The 21,925-nt window shown below is 37.4% G+C and overlaps 1 protein-coding gene across 1 annotated transcript; it reads right to left on the minus strand.

Annotated features, from left to right (window-relative positions):
• Positions 1–354: 354 nt before the first annotated feature.
• On the minus strand, positions 355–21,680 carry LOC140228988 (tetraspanin-15-like). The gene is made up of 7 exons (XM_072309250.1): positions 21,552–21,680; positions 12,591–12,776; positions 11,281–11,355; positions 9,709–9,804; positions 7,862–7,972; positions 6,461–6,634; positions 355–706 (listed from the first exon to the last, which is right to left on the minus strand). The coding sequence occupies exons 1-7, from the start codon at positions 21,627–21,629 to the stop codon at positions 605–607; spliced, it is 822 nt and encodes a 273-aa protein (XP_072165351.1). The 5' UTR covers positions 21,630–21,680; the 3' UTR covers positions 355–604.
• Positions 21,681–21,925: the final 245 nt, after the last annotated feature.

Raw genomic sequence — 21,925 nt, forward strand, 5'->3', positions numbered from 1 at the left:
GAGGACTCCAGATGACTGCTACAAAAGACCGTCATTTGCATACTAAAAGATCCTCATTTGCATAGTCATGGGAAAGGTAAAATGCATTGTATATATTCATGATTATCTGAAAGTGATATTACCACTGCAGTCTTGCTATTGAAATATCTCTAGGATTTTTATAATTTCACAAGCCTTATTACAGGAGGAAAGGAGGAAAACCAACTTTAAATGCAAAAAATAAATTGATGAATTGATAAATGAATAAAGGTCCACAAAACCTATCTGAGAAGAACTCCATATACCCAATGTCAACAAACTTCAGATTTAGTTAACAGAAAAAAGATACTCCTTTTGATACATAATACCCAAAACTACAAAAAAATAAGCCTCTTTGACTGAAAAAATAAAAAAATAAAAAAAAAATATTTCAGAGCCCACTAGAACATCAACTCATGTTGTTTAGGTGTATAATGTAATGCACATTCACACAGTGGAAGACATCATGCATATGGTTCTATATATAGGTCTCTACCTTAACCCCTGACTAAAATTCTATGACACTCGGGCATTGTATGCTCTTCATGCCAGCGGTTAGGATGAGGATGCCGACCCCAATTCTGACCTATTTCTTGTCCGAGGATGTTGGTGCCTGGTGGTAATCATACTGGTCTTGGGCCTCCCTGATCTTAGAGATGAAGAGCCACGTCAGGAGACATCCGAGTAACTGACAAAAACAACAACAACCCACAAATCGTATCGTAAATATGACAATGATTCCACAGTAATCATAAAGGGAATGCTTCAAATAATCCTACAATTCGGACTAGATGGTAGAATAGGCAACTGTTGTAGTCACTTCTATTGATTTCCTTTCCTTTATTCAGTTAGGCAGGCCCACTAATGTGCTTGTACTTCTGAATTTTTCAACAAGGACAAAGAAACACCCTATTTACTTCACCTGTTCCTACAGAGTACCAAAGTGTGATGCCACAGCCATTCATCACCATGGAAACAGGTTCTAAATAGCCTCACCTGGCCAAAATATGTGAACACTATTGTTGCCCACCATGCTTGTACCTGGTTCTAACCCTGGTTAAAACAAAAGACTGTGACATCATCGCTTTGGCACTCTATTGAATGCTGCTGTCACGTGTAAATTTTGAACAAGTTAGTACAGCTGACTATTTGATGTGTTAATTGTTCATAAAATCTCTTGTGAAATTCTTTTACTTGTGAATGGCCTTCAGTTTGCTCAAATTAGAGAAGCTTCAAAAAAGTATTTGGGTTTCTCCACATAACCTGTCTAACAAAGTATGCAAACATTAATGACACATGAGCGAATTGGTTTAGGGATTGATTTTTTTTTTCCTTTACTATCATGTATCACAATTTCATGCATTTATAGTTTTTAAATAGGATTCTGGTGATAGCTTAAAACCTTGTGGAAGGACTTCTTGGTGCTTCCATGATACCGTGGGAACTGATCAAATTTATAATAAACGTTTTATCCATAGCCATGGCACTGCTTGTTTCAGACTGAATTATTCCAATACTCTTATGATAAAATGTACATGATTTTGAAAACTGAATACAGTATCATTATTATATTCCTGACTTTGATCCTAAAACAAATTTATTATTAACAAATTAACAATTTATATTTTCAGTGAGAAGGTTCTTGCTTGAATCACAACAGAGTGGCATTAGAAACAATAGTGCCAGTGTGTCTAATTGTGCTATGTTGGCAAAGCAAAATAAAGAATAAACCTCACACATATTCAACAAGAAATCAAAGATAAAATCAGAGAACTTGAAGATAGGTCATTACAGACAACTGTCAGTACAGAGAGTTATTTTCAAAGAATCAACCAAATGTCCTCAAGTTTGATAAAGATTGCCACTGCATGAATAATCACAAATGGAATAATTTGGCTTGTGCAATAACTAAAATATTTTCTGTGCATGGATTATATGTAGTCTATTAAGCAGACACCAAGTCGGTATATGCCTCTCACTCTCAACTTGTTTCTATAGCTTGTTAATGCTAAATTAACTGCAATGGTGTGAGTTCATGAAATATATTGATGTATTAGGTTGTTAATCATTTGTTTGATGTCAGTTATTGAATACAATATTTGAAATGAAACCTGCTAGTATTGAGAGTTATGCATATTTGAATATATACACTAGTTTATATATCATAGTGACATCCAGTAATTCATAATCCATGTACAGCAATGAAACCATGAGAGTTATATTACCTTTAAATAGGTGAACACTATTCCATTAGATGAGATGACAAAGTAGTTTTTTACAAGTATATATAATAATATAACCTAACACAATTTACTAAGAATGTTTTCAGAGTGTTGTAACTTGCTGGCACTGAACCAGTGTTATGTGTTTCCTTCGTTCTCAGCAAAAACAATAACCCCCCCCCCCCCCCCAAATTGATGCAATTCTACTCACGCTTGTCTTAAATCCTTGAATGTCCCATGGCAACAGGAATGACAAAAGTAAATTGTCCAATTTCTGCAGTATGAATGTATCTCACAATCCCTTTTTTTAGAAAAAAAAAATGCAAAAAAAAAAAAAAAATTCCCTCTTTCTTTGGTATGGGGGCATGATGGCCTCTAAGGATCAACCAGAACATTATGGAAGGCATGCAGGCACCACGAGGATGGCACCACCACACATCACCTTGTTCTGATCTCTAAACACAGTATGTACGAAGTGTTCAATGTTCACTGGTAGTCTGTATGTGTGTGGGCCAGTAGACAGAGATGCTGTAAATTTTGTTCACTCAAGGACTTAACTAAAAAACAGATTTTTTTTTCTTTTTCTGTTCTTATTTCAAAAAAAAAAAAAAAATGCTCTGAGGACAAGGTTGTCTGCCTAACGCAGGTAAGCCTTGTGCCTTCCATTACAGTTCTTATCATAGAAGGAGCAACACCTAATCTGATAAAATTGTGTTCTGGGCTATCCCAAGTCTAAGCTGCATCAGAGCAGGGAGGCACGTCTAACCCTTTCTCTTCTAGATATTGCCATTCCCCTGTGAACCAAAATATGACACACCCAAGATCCCATAAACATTGGGTTAAGAAGCCAATAAATATGGTATAGTAGATGACATTTCTTAGGCGCATGCAAGAATATCATATATGGCATGAAATCAATATGGAGCCGAGTGGACAAACCAACAGAATATACACGTATACCTAGTCATAGATGTACAAATTTGTAAGGCAACATCAGAAACGCTCCTTGCAGTAACATTTCTGTAGTGTTTAATACTGATTGTAATACTGCAAGTTTTCAGCACAAGACCAAATCATTGCAAGTACTGTCAGACAAATATTGTTCTCTACATTTTCTTGAGGATGGCGTCAAAACTGTCCCCCAAGCTTTGGACAGCCTGCAGTAACATGTATATTATAAACATCTGTACACTTGTACATCAGTGCCTTGCCTCATCAACTGCAAAAATGATACTCATATTTCAAATGCTGGATGATTTAAAAGGATCAAACCATGTACATAAAGTTTTTTTTTTTTTTTTTTTTTTTTTTTTTTAAAGAACGTACATGTAACCTGTAACAATATTAACCCTATCTAATTTGCAGGCATCTAAGCAAAAAACTTTAATGAGTGACAAATAGATGTCAGTTAGGCAGTATATTCTACAGACAAAATAAATATTTGGTGAAGAACAAAAATTAAAGAAAAATATTGTGCAACAACAGAAAAAAAAAAAAACACCCTTACAACAATGTTAATGTAGCGTATTGCAGTTTTAGACATTACTGATGAAATGCTAGGTTACCTATTAATTTACATAGGTATTATGAACGCACATATTATCTTTGAATTATGGCACGGCTGACAGGAATTAAAGAAATCCATCACCAATTTACTCTGATAAAGTCTATGACATTAACGCATAGAACACTGCAACATGATGCTGAAAAACAAAACATACCTGAAAACTCAAAGCCTAAGAATGATTTGATATTACAAGCTCTTTTACGCTTTTCTTTGGCTTTCTTGCACAAAGATACCATGGAGTGGGAGGGCTGGCCCTGCTCAGATATACGTGTGTATTCACGAGTACCCGTAACGAATTGTGTAAAGCTTCAACACTGACCTCTATGCAAGTACACACACAGCCGAAAATCATGACTGGAGTCAACCATTACCAATGAGCATACACTTCGATGCACATATTATTCACTGACGCATGGTTGATGGTTGGTATGCATGGCTTTGGAATGTGCAGCCAGTGGGCAGCAAATGAAGAGCAATCCAACTGGGCCACCTATATTTCTCCGATATTTCTATGCTACGGAATCTTGAACAAATTCCTTTAGTGCTGTCTATTACCCAAGACTCAGTCCAAATGATACCAGCAGAGAGTTCAAATTATTAAGGAGAAAGAAAGAGAAAGACAGAGAGAGAGAGAACTTGGGATACTGCAATGAGTAACCTCGACCTCAACCCACAACAACAACAAAAACCTCTCAGTAAGTGTTAAATTCAAGTCAGAGGTGAAAGGGAAAAAAAAACAAACGTAATTCAGTTGTGTCCCTCCCGGATATAGAATATGTGAGATGAGAGAGCGGAGTTACACTCAGTGTTAGTGTTACAGCAAGAAACAAACTTGTAAAGCAAATAAAAGAAGAACAAAAACAAGGAAAAAAAAAGATTCATACTTCTTTTGCAAATCCTGTATGTTGATGATAAAGAAAAATGCCAAGAGGCAACCAAAGAGCTGAAGAAAAGGAAAGAAAACACTGGTCAGACATTCGCTGAATTGACACTTTTACATCAAATTCTTTGATTGGCTTCATTCACACCATTTTCTCAACAAAGAAGTATAGGATGGAGGTATGTCAAATTAACTTTATTACCCTTACAGAGTAAGGTCATCGTGGATTCCTTCTGATGAGGGAAATGTGGGGGGGGGGGGGGGAGTGCTATCTTGAAGTCTAAAAGATGATGACTCACTGTAAATGATGTGCATGAATCATCAAATATGACAAACATACCGATATCTTTTACCGCCCCCCCCCCCCCCCCTCCCCCCCCCGGCTAAATTGAATTTTGAAGTTTTAAAGGGATGGTACAGTTTTGGTGGAGATGAGAATTGGGCTTTTAACTTTTTGCGAGATACCAAGAAAACACTTATGAAATAGTACAGAGCATACGGTACCATTTAAAGAGGAATTCAAAGTTTATTTGATGAAAATTGGGTTTGGAATGACTGAAACATCCAAAAACAAAGCAAAACAAAGTGATCGTAATAAAGTGTGGGTCCCACACTTATTAGAATCGCTCTGTTTTGGATATCTCAGCCATTTCAAAACCAATTTTCATCAAATAAACGTTGAATTTCTCATGGAATTACAGCTCTTTCATATTTCATAAGAGGTTTCTCATTATCTCACCAAAAAATGTTAGAAACCTGAAATTATGTCTCAACCAAAAATATACGATCCCTTTAAAGCAACATACCTGCAGTGTCCCCTGATGATGTATAACTGACTAAATTGAAGCTACAACTTGAGGGGTCTTACAAAACAACTAGATGTACAAACTATGCAGCTTTCCCTCAACATGTATCTGTACACGCAATAAAATCTACCTGTTCAAGTGGATGGAGAAGATAGCTAAACAATCAGTCTTTTTGGTACACATCGCTAGCCTTGGTCCAACACCTTTAGAGGGGGACCAAATGTACCATTTCAACAAATCTGCATTCTTTGCCCCTGAGAACAATATCTGTCAAAATGTTCGGAGCACCTGTTGAAGCTTATCGATAAAAATGAAAGGGTTAATTGTTTCCTCCAGGGCCCAATGGAAGACTGCTGTCAACAACAGATATATTTCCTCTGTAAAATATTTTCCAACATTTGGAAAATGATAACTATTATAATCAGGCATCTCCACAGTAGGGCTGAATATGTTGAATACGGTGTTGAAACGAGTAGTAGAATAAGTTCAGCGTTGATCAATATCTGCATAGGAGACAATCACCATTTTATGAATACTAACGTAGAATATTCATATAAAAGGTGTAATTTGTGCGTCAGGTTACATTCAAAATGAGATTGAGTCAAGCCTTGCACTGTATCCTTTACACAGTCATGTTGGTTTACAATAATAAGAGGCATTTGTGCAATCTTTGTAAGATTTCCTTTGGGTCTTCAAATACTATTACTGAATCTCACTCTGTCCACTCAAGCATATAAAGATTCAAGTTATTATTGCATAGAATTTTGAAGTTAGAAAGTTTTGGATCATTTTCCCATGGCCTGGCCTATTTCCTATAAATAAAAATACACATAAGACACATTACCCCACACCATCATATAATAATACAGTTTATACACTGCCTTTTCACTATCTGTCACAAAGTGCTTTCACGCATCAGTTGTATGTAAATTGCATAATTTGCCGTAATTCACTTAAAGGTACCAACCTGTGGCAGACACAGGCCCAAAGTGAGCCCGATGAAAATGTCAAGATGGTCCTGGAACCAGACCAGCAAGGCATCCGTGCAGCCCCGGACAAAGATCTTCTCGTCAAGCGCAAATGGTCCAGGGTTACCCTCCCGGATGCCTGCTCCGCACTGCGTGTTCACAACCATGTCAGTCTGCAAGAGAGATGGACATTTCATTAAATGATTATTTGTATCAATCAGTTTGAATGATTAAAACATGCACATTATATGATTCCATACCTCATCTGCATCCCATATCAAAATTACAAATCTTGTTCATCTATAGATCACTGTACTAGCTGTCAGTTTTGACAGCATATTCTGCCTCACTTTAACAATGCATGATGAGAGGTTATCAACTTGTCAGAACAGCTACTTCTCTGCTGTTGTAATTGAAGGGTAACAGTGTACTACACAACCTGTGGAGTTCGATTTGCACAAACTGTGCAGATTCATCACATAGCTTTAAAATGAAGCTACCATGAATGTCACACATCTCATATACATTGATTCTATTTGCAAAACTCCACAAGGTCAGGATATGCATTAATATACTGAGAGCATCAGTTTGGATTGTGTGCATTTGAGGTAATTATGGAATGCTTAACTCATGAGGTGAAGCGATTTGAAAAAAAAAAATGAGCACACACTTCAAGAGTTTACATACAAGGCATGACAATTTATTAAGACAAATGCCTTATTTCAGGCAGGGTTTTGCAGACAATTGATTTTCCTGTTTCCCTTCTTCTGCCAATCAAAGAAATTCAAATTTGTCCCAAGAAGGATAAATCAGTCTGTAAGCAATCTCAAAATCACTAGCAGCAGCAACTTAGTTCTCTGGCAGTGTGCCGTGTTTCAATCTGAGCAATCACTGACATATCACCTACAATTGTAACTTCCCGTCAAAAATAGCAACTCTTGCATAAGCATGAAAACTTGGCATGAGTAATAAACATTGCAGCAAACCCCGCGTTCACGTGAGGTCCCATATCGCAGGACCTTCCCTTCCAAAACCATAGTGTGGACTCTTACCATGACTTCTACCCTGTCCCCGTGAGTCAAGTCGGGTCTGGGGACAAAATTCGGAGGGGAAGGTGACCTTGGGACGTAATCATTAGTGCCCAACTGTATTCATCAAATGCGCACATGTGCGTCATCTGGTGTCAAGTACATGTAGTAGGGCTTGCCCCAAGCTGTTAGTGCCCCCGCAGCTCGGGGACAGTCAAGATACCATTGTGGATGGTCAGTTGTAAAAAAAAAAAAGAAAAAAAAAAGAAAAAAAGATCACATCTTTCCGGACTGTCTCTGCAATGCGTGGTCTAGTTTGATTGCAGGGTGTGTTGAAACTAGGTGAAATGGCAGCTTCTTCAGTGTCATTACCTTGCTTGATATACAGCAGGAGTAGGGCACACCACAGCTTCCCTTCTCGTTGCAGGCAAAGTATAGGTTCTGCTCCCAGTCCTTGTAATCAAAACCTCCACAGCATTCAAGCTGTATTCATTAGAATACAAAGTAAACTTCAGTGAAATGAACAGAACAGGAGAGAAAGCAACATAGTATAGAGGACAAAAATACACGTAATGTCATACAAGCAACAAATTGGTTCCTCCATTTGTATGGCACAAAGAAATTGTCAAAACTGTTTGCTGACTACTGCTTTTCACCTGTTTGAAAATCAAAGGGTCAGTTCTCACTTATCCATGTACCAGAACTGACAGCATGATAACAAACAACATTACTCAGGTGGAGACATTATGTGCCAAAACCTGAGTCTCTTAATTGGAAAGTAGACATGTATCTGACTGAGCCAACTCAACATTTTTGCTAATTGGGTGAAATTTGGCAAATCATACAAATCACAAGATTAAAAAAAAACAAACCACCTTTTATAGTGCCTGTGTCAAAGTGCCAACAGCTTATCCTCTTCTTCACTGCTAACACAATGTTCAACTGAGAGAGACTAGACTTAACCCTAACAGGGCTGGGGGGGGTGTCAGAATCCGCCCCCTCTCGACGTTTCACGCTATAACGCGAGAAGGCCTCGTCGCGAGGCTTCTTGACTTTCTTCGTTCAAGTCTCGCGCAACTTTTGAGACCAAATTTGCAACGTCCGCGCATACTTTTTCGAAGCCACGCCCATTTTTGTAACGGCATGTCGGCCCAAAATGGGCACAATTTTGTGATTTTGTGTACATTTCCTATGGAAAACAGTACTCTCTCATGAAAGTCATAAAAACCTGATTATTTTTTACAATTAATCACTTTCATTGATTACTTTTATGCTAATTATGGTAGAAAAGTGACAATTTCCAATAAAAAAACAAAGCAAAAACAAAAGTTGAAAAACAAAGAAATACATAAGAAATTCCAAAAACAATAAAATACATAAGAATTGAAATGAGTTTTGGAAGTTTTTGTGATGTACAATTGTTGAATATGCAAAAAGAGATTAACAGACCAAAAAGTAGACTCTCAATGCTTTTAATTTATAGGCTAAAATATGATCTTGAGCTTAATTTGCACATGTTCTATTCATACCTCGCACTCGATCGATATTTTCACTGTTAGATGGCACATGTAGGTGACCAAGGGAAGGGGGTACAATGTACATGTGATGCATCACACGTTACCCTGGGGTACCGTAGTACCCCGGGTAACCGGGTTGTGTAGCGCCACCTCACGTCCACTCGAGGACAGCCAGAGAAAAATGCATGCACTGTGTGTGCGTGTTATAGTCATTCCCATGCCACTGCATGTTATACTATGCATGCACTAGCGTGTGCTTTTAGTGCAGTGCAGTGCAGTAGCTAGCGCGCGCTAGCTCCAGCACCAAAATAATTTCCTCTTTTTGGCACCCCGGGTACAACCTTTTTAAAAAAATAAATAATTCAACAAAATGGCTGATTTTTGTTTGGTACCCCGGGATACCATTTATGTCATCATGTACCGCTTGACTGCTTTTGCACATGTGGATTACCAACCTGTCTGTTCTCTGATCGACAGGCAAAAAGAATCTCATGGGGGGGGGGGGGGGGGCATTCAGGGCACTCAGAGAATTGCGGAAGAAACGGGTTAAGTTTGATTTGAGTTGACAGTGCAGCCCAGCAATTTTTCATCAAAAAAAAGGTGGGTTGATACATGTATGAAAAAATATTTTCACAAATCTTGAATTCAGCTGCATTTTGATGATAAATCCTACCTTCTATCAGCCTTCTAGTATCTGCTTACCTTCAACTGGATAGTGTCGATGGCAAAGTGAATGTCAGGGTCATCGTAGTAGTTGTCAAGGGCACCCTTGAAACTGTTGCTCACAAGAGCTTTTGCCTGCAAGGAAATTATACAAAGATTAAAACAAAATGAAATCGCTCACATGTTATACATGAATGTTGCCTACTGTAATAAATAAACATTGATTCACTTTCATTTACAAGTACTGTTATGATGAAGTAAAAGGAATGCATAAAACAAGATTCAGTCTTGGTTAAAATGATTCAACCTGATTTCAACGCTTTCATGATAGCAGATCATTCTGCACTATAGATTGTGAACTCTTGCAAAATGGAATTGATGCTTTTGTGACGGTTTTTGAAAGAAGAATAATGCTGCATACGATTATGTTGTGTACCACTATTCACCTAGAATATTTCGTCATGTACATTTACGAATCCTGTTTGACCCCTTCGATGTGATTGTTAAATGCTGACGCCATCATGTCTCGAACTGTTACGGTTTCATCTAATAATGCATCCCTGATCTGATTCTCCATCCATAGAACTAGTTCGGCCCAATACCAAATAGCTGATTCACTTGCATACTCACTAGATCGGTCCGCCTTGATTCTAAAACTGCCCTTTCTCGACCAAACTTGAATATAGACCAGGCCGACTTGATCTCAGAAAGATATAGGTCATGACCCAGTTATACATCCACGTGCCTCTGCCTTCTTTGAGAAACTGGATGACCCATTTACACATCGTTCGCATGGTAACTGGATCACCCAGCTTTACGGCACGCGACATCCCAGATCGTATATAAACGTCTGTTTTGGCAATTACGAAAAAAGGATTCCCTTTTCGCTCTGTTTTTACGAGACTGGACCAGGAGCGAATACATGTAGTTCGAGACCGCATGATGTGTTAGCCTTTAATGTGTTCGCCGTGACATGTGTGATGTTGTATTGATGCTCGTCTTATCAGTATGTGATGTCTTCTTTTAATAAAATACGAACTTGATACTTCTCTTGTTATTAATTTTCTCTCCTCTACGACAAATTGTATGGGATATGCGTGTGCGTGAAATCACAATTTGAACTTTCGCCATCCATGACATGCATCCACAACTCTCATCATGAACGCACCCAGAAACTTCGTTGCAAAACAATGAAAATACTGTTTTTGCAGTAGAGACGTTGTCCATGGTTTGTTGTGCATAACCTCAGACTCTATATTGAACCTCCCCCCACCCCCCCCACCCCCCCCCGTAATAGTGGGCTAATCATGCCTGATCTCATGCTTTTGATACATTGTCTGCATAATTCATAAAAACTGGTCAGTTGGTACTGTATGAGCAATCTCCCGATATCAAAAAATTCACAAATCAAAAATTGCAATTACTCCAGGCAGCAACAAAACTGCTATTACGTTTCAGAATCTGCAGTTCCATGCTACAAAAAAGAGATGCCTCCCCTTTTTCCATGCTAGAAAAAGAGGAAGCATCGCCCTTTTCCTCCTCGTTTGTGCCTCTTTTCCAAAATCTATCATCAACTGTGGATGAATCCAAGCTTTGAGAGGGCTGCCGTACCTTTGTCTTGAAGACGATGGCCATGATGGCAGCTATCAGCTGTAGCATGAAGACGATCGTGATGGTCCAGCCAAACTAGGGAAAGGTCACAACATATCACACCATTCACTTGACTTAAAACATTCACTTGGCAGGTGATCAGAGGCTACTCTTACTATCACAAAACAAATGAAATGATGTGCTTTCTATCTCAAACAGTGACTGAAGGGCCATACCATGCAGTTATCTGCCGTCGTCATACCTGAAAATGACTACTGTATTTGTTATTTTTACGAATTTCGCGAGTAAGGTGCTATTCGCAAATTGTAAAACATGCAAACATATTAACTTATCCCAACATGAATGTGACATGTGCGCCTGTATACATTTCTATGTTCAGTAATGTACTCCACAATGTCGTGAATTTAACCATTCGCAAAATTGTTCTGAAGTTCCGATTTGCAAAAATTTAGACTCGCTAAAACGTAATTATGGCGTATACAGTATATCAATGTCAATGAAAAAAAAATTGGTGTGCATTTTTCATAAATTCATTACATTTATGACATAGCTATTACACAGTACTGCTGATAGTGATATGACAGATGTCTAACTATACATGTAGGTTTGAAATGGCTGTTAAACATTCTTACTTGGGTACATACACAGTTTGACAGAAAATCTGACTAAAAGCATGCAAAAAGTGAAAATACGTTATCCAATATTGGTGATGTCTTATACATGTACATGTTGTACATCTGAACGAGTGTTCTACCATCTAATAATCAGGCAAAGAAGAACTCAAGCATGCCATATAATCATTACACATTGAACAAGTATTGTACTTACAATTTTGTAAAATACAGCACATTAGGATCTCTTGCAGCACAGTCGTGTGTATAGTTTTTTATGATTTAGATTTCAGATATTTCATATCATTATTTTGTCATTACAGGAAAAATAAGGCTGATGATAAAGAGTCATACTGGAATATATCATCCTATATGGCCAGCTGAAATGGTATGTACACTTAACTTAGATCTATGGTGCTGGTTCTATCAACTTCTCCATGGTCTATCACTCAGAGATGATCAGTTGCTATGCCTCCAACTTCAACCTGAAAAGATTGAAGGCCGCAACATGAATGTATTGTTGTTGTTGTTGTTTTTAAATTGTAATTGTATCATTTTTCACCTATAAAGTTTTGGTCTTGAGAGATGAGCTGTGAAATGTGGTTTCTCAGTCTGACTCAGTGGACTTCACTACCTACAAACTTCTAAACTTTAGAAATTAATCGAAAAAAAAAGGGCAATGAAAATAATTCTACTTACAATCTTCAAGAGAGTGATGTTTTCCCTCAGGGCTCCGACACACCCGATGAAAGTCAGGATGAACATACAGCAACCGACGAAGATGAGGACGGACGACGGGCTGAGTATGACATTGTCCACAGCTTGGTAGTTTCTCTTCTCAACCTCTGCATAGATGCCCACCCCCAAGAGTGTGGTGCCAAATAGCTAGAAATGGAATGCACATTTTGATTTTCAAAAATTGATTGACAATGTAAACTGTAAAAAGTACAAATGTATCAAACAAGACAATGAAATGAAAGTTTTCTCGATAGTCTTTCAGAGCCAGCATTTTGTTGTGATTTACTACTAAATGGAATGCTGGTTTGAACAGGGTTTGTTGTACATTGGGCATTCTGGACACTTTTGCTTTAAATACTCTTTGCGAAAAGGTGTATGAATTATGCTGCACATGGGTGCAGAATGCTCACACATCCCAATCTGAATATGAGATGTTGACAGAGAGTGTTATCAAAGTATGATTTTCTTTTCGTGTCTAATTCTCGAACAGTGAATAGAAAATAACAAACAGAAGAAGTGCAGCAAAAAGGAATGAGAGCTTGTGAATCATGATAGTCCACTGGCTTAAAGGGGATGGCTACTAACTGATCTGTGGGAATCAGTGGGAATGCTGGGGGATGATTGTTCCAATCCTTGTGGGATTCATTTCAACCCGTTGAGGATGGTTTGATTTTGCTGCAACACGCAATTCCCATATACTGCCCGAGTATACTCGGGACTCGTCCTCAACGGGTTAAGAGTACATTAAATGTTGTTGTGTGAAAATTATTTGCTTCAGAATGGTCTCATATTCAAGTAATGTGTTGTTTAGTGTTTCCAGATTAGAATGCCTGTACAGTGACGGGGCGTTAAATTGCACATTACTTGAATATGAGACCGTTCTGAAGCAAATATAATGTTCACACAACAATAGATATATAATGTACTCTTAAATGAATCCCACAAGAACTGGAACAATCATTCCCCAGCATTCCTACTGATTCCCACTGATCATAGTTACCAGCCATCCCCTTTAAGTTTGCAAAACAAGAGTTTTCTACACATGTGCATTGTGTATCTCTAGCACAGATGATTAAGTTACTGACAGAGACTTTCTACAACTGTACGTATTCCAGTCCCCTTTGAGATACAATGCAAATACAGTTTAAAGGCACACAATGTATCCCGTGACCTATCAAAGGCATTTTAAAGGCCATGATATGAGCTCCTAACATACAAATGTGAATCACACAGAGGACAAAGGGGTCTTCTGTTTCCATGTGCACTCATGGGTCCAGCGTTTAACACATCTCATTCTGTCTTGCCAGACATCATGTACACTTATACGTATCATGTAGATCTAAGTACCTACAATGTGTACATGTACAAGTGTAAGATGCTCCATCCACTTCAGTTTCATTCATTTGAAGAAATGCAGTACAATGTACATTGTATGCTGACATTTTTGAAAGAATAATAAATGACAGCAAAAGAAAAAAAATTTAGTTGACAACACACAGTACAGAGAAATGCTGACAATAATAAAACAAATTACAAGCATTTAAGCATTATTCTGTATGAAGCATAATCTTCCTCACATGTTTCCATACAATGCAAAGACATACAAGACATTAATAAGATAATTTCTTTGATGACTCATTGCTGTTTCATTTAATCATTATCATTTCCTCTTTTTTATTTGAATACCGGGTATATGTGCGTGTGATTCATGCACCGGCATACTATGTACATTGTATCAATGGTATACAGATATGTACAAAAATGTACATGTTTGTACAAAACCAGATCCTGCTTCTTGTGTTCAATCCCTTGTTGAAATGAATCAGCAAATTAATAGCCACATGGTAATTGTGATCACCATGATATTTCCTGCTAATATACAATGAACAATGTATAAGTGACTGTTGCGAAGCATGCAGGGTGGGGAAAACAGTTCAGTGTTCAGCGCTAAGTTGGTGAGAAAAATGTATTCTATATCATGCCACTAAATTGCTGGGAGTATAAGGGTGTGTACAGTTCTGGTCAAGGCGAGGATTTAGCTTTTAACGTTTTGCGAGATATTAAAAAACCACACTATGAGATGTCAAAGAACATTCAATTCTAAGGGGTATCAAACATTTATTTGATGAAAATCCATTTTGAAATGGCCGAGATATCCAAAAACAAAGTGAAACAAAGAGAACAGGCTAATAAAGTTGTGGCCTGTCGCCTTTTATTACTATCACTTTTTTGGACATCTCAGCCATTTGAAAACCAATTTTCATCAAATAAATGTTGAATCCTTCTTAAAATTACATGCTCTTTCATATTTCATAAGAGGTTTCTCAATATCTCACTTAGAAATGTTCAAAACATGAATCCCTCACCTCAACCAGTACTACAGCTGTAAGACTTTGCTGACCTGAAAGGAAACATTATGAAATTGCTAGGGTAAATGATACTTGAAATACAGTGAGAGCTGAAGACTTCTGAACTTTGATGAAGTACTGGTATGCTGAAAAACTCTGGATCTAGTACAGTATCACTCGGCCCTGTGATGCAATGTGCAGCTATTAAAATCATAGCAGAGTAACGCTGGAGAACATCTTCAAACGTGTCGGAATTATACATGTACATAGATCTGTTTTCAGAACACTGCTTGGCAATGCATTAAATTACAATCTGTTGCTGTTCTGATGAAGAAATTGGCAAGTGCAGTTGAAGGGCCGTATGTAAAATAGTAATCACGATGGTGGCTTCAGGTTGACATGCATCTTGATGCTTGGGCTGGGTAAATATGGTCCACCAGCTTGAAGTCAATGATGCTGTACACATACATGTAAGTTTGATTTTACAGAGGTGCAGTAAAGACTTGGCCATAAAAAAAAAGCCTCATTTTTCAGGATGAAATTACTTTGGAAATTTAATCATAAAAATGTACACCTTTTTCTTTTTTTCTTTTTTTTTTTTTTTTTTTTTGGGGGGGGGGACTTTTTTTTTTATATAGCATACAATCATAATGTTTTGCCTCGAATGCAAACCACAAAGTCCACTGGAATAAAACTCTCAGGAAAAAAAGAGGAAATTGCTTTACCACAATGCAACTTTAATACTTTGCATAATAATCAGCCTCTGCCTGATACTTTGTACAGCACAAAGGAAACTGACAAGAACTCCCTGAAATAGCAAGGAGACTGTGTACACATCCATGATTGGAATGCACATCATAGGTTTTAGGCTACATTCACTGCACACAATGAGATATATTATATGAAAGTATGGTGGGAGTGAGGGTTTTTACCCAATGGATATTAGTACTGCATTGAAAGTACAACTGTACATCTTCAGGCCACTTTTATAGAGGCTACGAGGTATCACCGTGGTTTACTATATAACTAAGTTTACCATAATCCATTCTTATTCTTTTTCAATGTTTTTGTCTTAACTGATGGCAATATTTCATGGTCATGATATCAACAAAGATTTGAATATAATTTGTTTTAAACTTATAGAAGGACATAGAAGAAAAATGGTGAATGTTATAAAAAATACTAAAATTCTGTAATTTGCAATCAAACTATCACACTAAACACAACAAATTTGGAAAAAAATATGAAGTGGGTAAAGATTCATTAAAAACTTGTACATTGCAGGCACCTGTCAGTCATTCTTCCAGAAAAAAAAAAAAAAACACCCAACAACTTATAATGATATCTAAAAATAGAGCATTACAATGTACAGTTTGTAGGTTAGTGGAATTAGACAAACAACAAACAAATTCAACAAATCAAATGAATTGAATTTCCCACACGATGCTGTTTACACAGCCCAGAAATGAGTCAGCTTCTGCTTCACACTACGACAATTCTCGTCATGTCCTCCCAGTTCGTGCCCACACTACAGGGACGGGGACAGGATATTGTGAAATCGTTGCCAAGAGACAAACACGTCCGTGATTCACACGGTACGGCTCCCTTGCCCCGCACAGGATGGAGAGTGTGCTTACATCGAATACCGTGGCCTGTTCTACACACTACTTTCTTGGCAGTATGAATCATGGAACCTGCCCAGGTCTGGGGCTCTCAAGGCATGTACTCTTTACACTTTAGTAGGGGGGAAAAAAGAAGGGTACGGAGATATGAATTGCACTTTAATGCACAGTCAGTGATTATGAATTGACCTTTTCTCTGCATGGGCTACAGATGAGTCCAGTGTTTTTATTTCAGTCTCACTGACTAGATCTATAGTCAGAGGGTTTTAATACTATGTGTGTCACTCACAATAATGCTGATAAAATAAGTTTATACCGTACTTTAGAACTACACAGTCTGTTAAAGGGATGGTTTAAAGTATTGGTTGACATGAGAAGTTAAATAGCTTAAAGGGATTGCACAGTTATGGTTGAGATCTAATTTCAGGTTTCTAACATTCTTTGGTGAGATAATGAGAAACCTCTAATAAAATGTGAAAGAGCATGTAATTCTATGAGGAATTCAACGTTTATTTGATGAAAATTGGTTTTGAAATGGCTGAGATATCAAAAAAGAGCAATTCTAATAAAGTGTGGGACCCACACTTTATTACGATCGCTTTGTTTTACTTTGTTTTTGGATGTTTCAGTCATTCCGATTTTCGTCAAATAAACTTTGAATTCTTCTTAAAACGGTATGTTATGTACTATATCATAAGTGTTTTCTTGGTATCTCGCAAAAAGTTAAAAACCCAATTCTCATCTCCACCAAAACTGTACTATCCCTTTAAAATATATTTTTGCCGGATACTTAGACACATACCACTTCATGAAATGCTGAAAGGCATACAATATGTACAATTCTAAGAGGAATTCAAACTACAGATATGTGATGAAAATTGGTTTTGAAGTGGCTGAGACACCCCAAAACTTCTAGAAGTAAAACAAAGTGATCCTAGTAAAAGGTGGGATCCACCTTTTATAAGGACTGCTTTGTTTCATTCATTCATTCATTTATTTCCATATCAAAACATAACATCTACAAATATCAAAATACAATTGCCTTAGAACATTTATACATTTTGAATGGAGGGATCATAGAAAGCACACAAGAGGCTTGTTGGAAATGATCCCCTACAAACAATTATCAATACATTTCAACTAAACAATTATCATACAAATTCATTTGATAAAACAAATGTCAAAGATACTAAGAAAAGAGAAGAAAAGAGGCAGAGGTGGAAACAATGCATACTTATACTTACAATTTCAGATACATTTCATCAAAAATATGTTTTTTTATAAAGCCTTTTAAATTGACGTAAGGTCTTGCTACTCTTGAGTGTTGGAGGAAGAGTATTCCAAAGAATAGGGCCATGGTAAAAAATGGAGGATTGAGTTTTTGAAATCCGGTTTAATGGTGTGTGAATATTTTTTGCATTCCTGGTATTATAATTGTGTATAGAACAATTCAAAGTGAAATGGTTGTGAAATACTTCAGAAAGAACATTGTTGGAAACTTTAAACATAAAAATCATACTCTCCAAAGAAATAAATTCTGGAACAGGTAGAATTTTCATCTTAAGAAATAATGGCTTACTGGGAGCTAAATATGAAGAGTTGGTTATCAAACGAATACTGCGTTTCTGTAATTTATGAATACGATCAATATTTTTCTTTGTAGTAAAACCCCAAACAATACTACAATATTTTATGTGAACTGAAACAAACGAATAATACAGCATCTTTAAAATATTCTGTGGAAGAAATTGTAATTTGTACAGAACACCTTGATACTTTTTGATATTGTTGAACATATATGATTCACATGAGAATTCCAGGACAATTTATCATCAATAAAAACACCCAAAAATTTTATATCAAATACTCGTTTAATTTCCTCATCTCTATACATCAATTTCAAATTACTGTCAATTTTAGTTTCGAATCCTATTTCAGATATTTCAAAACCAATTTTCATCAAATAAACTTTGAATTCATCTTTAGAATTATACGCTCTTTGAAATTTCATAATTTAAAGAGGTTTCCTGCATCATCTAAAAAAAAAAAAATCCATATCATCCCTTTAATGTTTACAAGATGGAGGCCTATCTATACTATGCTATGTACATTGTACCAAAAGTGTTCGCCCAGACTGCAAACCGAAAACAACATTCAAAACAGAAACAGGGAAGTGAGGTCATAAGCTCAATGCACAGCTGCCAACAACTGCAGATCAAATAACTTTAAAAAACCAAAAAAAAAAAAGGAGAAAAAAATTGTTGATTTGTCAACCTCCATACTACTACAAGAGTTATCTAAGATTTATGCACTTCAGCTTTAATCTGTTGGATTCATTGTCCTCGTTTCATTATTTCAAAGGATATTTGTACAAACCATCATCTGTAATGAGTCGTCAATGTAAGTATCCACAGGGTGTGGTGGTGGGGGGGGGGGGGGAGGGGTGAAGGAATTCATGTTCTCCTTTCTCCTGGCAGGGTTTATTTCACTTACACCATGTACTTACAGTACTTACAAACATAAATTATAAATGTCACAGATCCTGCAGTTTGGCAGAGCTGGCTAAGGCCTAATCTTTACAAAGGACTTCACAGTCAATCATTGCAGCTTTTTAGTAACAATCACACTGCACTCAGTCTGCTGATAGCATTGATTTGCAGCTTGTGCCAAGATGGCTCTGCAAGGTGAATGCACAAAAGTTGTATCCTCTATCTATTCATAGTCATACAATGTGGAGTTTTCCAATCCACTAGGGCAATGGCTGACCTTCTAAACAGACAGTGGAGTTAATACCTCAGTTGGGAAGGACATTTTACACATGCATACTATTAACTGCCTTCTTTCAGAAAGAATGACCTACACATATTTACAAAGAATAGTCCTTGAGAATAGTATCAGGAACTACCGATCTTGTTAAAACAGCCATGCAAATGTGCCTTAACCCTCTAGCCTCCATAAGAACTTGTTTGTGTTCACTGTAACTGATATTCTGAGGTCTTGGTGCTAGGAAGATTTAATACAAAGACAATAAAAGAAAAGCAGCAAACTAATAAAACTGCACAAAATACCATGCTCATTGACTGTCCATAATTTATCAGCATTCAATACTGAAGGACAGCACATCTCAAACAGAACTTGCTTTGACTGCTAAAAATTCGTACCTTTCTTTGTAGACAATTGTGCTGTATACAAAGTCCTCACTGGCACCTATTAAAATGATGATTAAAATTTGATTCCACTCAATATGCTTTAAGTTGACTTAGCCCCTGATATACAGTAAATTCACCAAAAAAAAAAATAGAAGTTGATTTTCAAGAAAATCAGCCATGAAATACACGTGTATGGATTCCAAATGGAAGTTTACAAGTTTCCCATTTCAACAAAGTGATATTGTCGAAACAACACGCAACATGCATACCAGAGGTAGGGATAGGTACATACAAAGGACAGGAGAGACAGCAAAGATGGGCAATCTAAATACAGCCTGTTAGCTCCTGATCATTTAATGGTGAATGCTAGTTGATAACACATTATAGATTTAGGTTTTTTTTTAATTCTTGAATATCATTCAAGACTACACCATACAGTGAAATTGTCTACACTGTATAATAATTAATATATGTCAAAATTTCATCCAAATTATATCAAGTATTGTTATTATGTAGAGAATCCCTTTATTGTACATATGGCCAAAATTTTATGACAAATCCACATCAATACAAGCTCAAGGCATGCTCCCCCTTATCAAACATCAAAAAACAAAAACAAACAAACAAACAAACAAACAAAAAACACTGCACAAGGCTGCATCTCAACTTGATGGAAGACAGCACATATTTGGTGGAAATTTCAATAGCTCAATATACTATGTACAAACAATTGCACATGTACTTGTTGCATCGGGCTGGCACTCAAAATGTACAGTACCCTTACTTGTGATACAGCTAGCTTTTAAACCAGGTGAGGAAAAGGTAATTTTACTATGCGGCAGGCATTTCCCATAGATGCCTGCCCAAGTTTACTTCAACAGCATGGGGACTCAGAAATGTCAACCTGTGGGCTGCATGCTAGCACTGTTAGGACCAAAAACACAGAAAGGTGATCCACCATGCTTGTCCTTCACTCTACCTGGTGGCTATCCATCTTCAAGTCAACCCTATTAAAGTATTCTGTGGTAGAAATAGGATCTCGAAAATAAAACATGTATTTCTCAGCATAAACTGGCAGTATCACCACAAAACTCAGTCTTAACTGAATTTAAAAGAATTCAAGTGTGATACAGAATGGGAATTTACTCTTAACTTTGTCATTTAAACATCATCAGGTTTCCATGATGACAGACATTCATCATTATTCATAAACAATGTATACGATGTAAATTTACATGATGTAGATTACATTAACATATTATGAATGTGTTTTCTCAGGCGACATTAGAACATGTTTGCCGAGACAATATTCAATGACATTATGTCATATACTATCAAGTGGAATGTGGAAACCTAGCTGTCCTAACAGAGTCCCTCATCTCAGTGTGAATTAACACTCGCCAGCCTGAAAGTGAAATGCGAAAAATTATTCCTCAAATATAGAATGAAAGGTTAAAATAACAGATAGGATCTCTTCAGGTCTTAGATGCTATGCTAGATGGTGGATGAGATTAAACGTTTGTACATGTCATTGCCTCGAGAGATCAAAGTACGACACAGCGTCATGTGAACTAAACCACTACTTTCATTTTGGCTTGAATGCCATGCGAGAGAGTGAAGACGAGATGCGACGCCACCGCACGGACATCAAGACACATCTCCGCCGCAGCTCCCGGGTCATTTGCTGTTGGCAAACCCATTCGGGAGAAGCTCGCTCCCTTCGAACGTGAAAATAGTAAAGCACCGACATAGACGTATTGATCAAAATCCTCCCGTTTATGAAAGCCATGACAACCAACTTACCCAGAAGAACACATTATAGAGGAACACCAGGGCCTTCAAAAATGTGTGGCCACAGTCGGGTTTACGGATCAGGGGCATATTGGACAGCTAATGTCGTCGACTTCACTGCTTTCTCAAGGACAGGACCAGACTCGCTCCACACATAAAACGTACGGGACGTGCTCAAGTTATCACCCATTCGCACTCGGTCTAGCCTTTAAACAAGGCGACTCGCTCTGCGTGCGGTTACCCCACAAACATGTTGGCCGGGTGGAGCGAGCCGCCTTTAGCCACTCGTTCATCAGGGATGTGTACGCAGAAAATACACACGGCACCAAGGCAAGCCGCGCGCGCTTGCTAACAAATTATATTCAATAGTGAGGTTCACACCTAGG

Source organism: Diadema setosum, chromosome 5 (assembly GCF_964275005.1).
Source record: "Diadema setosum chromosome 5, eeDiaSeto1, whole genome shotgun sequence".
Taxonomy (NCBI): domain Eukaryota; kingdom Metazoa; phylum Echinodermata; class Echinoidea; order Diadematoida; family Diadematidae; genus Diadema; species Diadema setosum.

Bases quoted from the DNA above. Each gene is read 5' to 3' on its own strand.
- LOC140228988 (XM_072309250.1), bottom strand. From the start codon at position 21,629: ATGCCCCTGATCCGTAAACCCGACTGTGGCCACACATTTTTGAAGGCC. The intron at 9,805-11,280 runs GTACGGCAGCCC...ATTTCCTTGCAG, and splicing joins CCATCGTCTTCAAGACAAAG to GCAAAAGCTCTTGTGAGCAA. The intron at 6,635-7,861 runs GTAATGACACTG...TCTCTCTTGCAG, and splicing joins CCTGCTGTATATCAAGCAAG to ACTGACATGGTTGTGAACAC.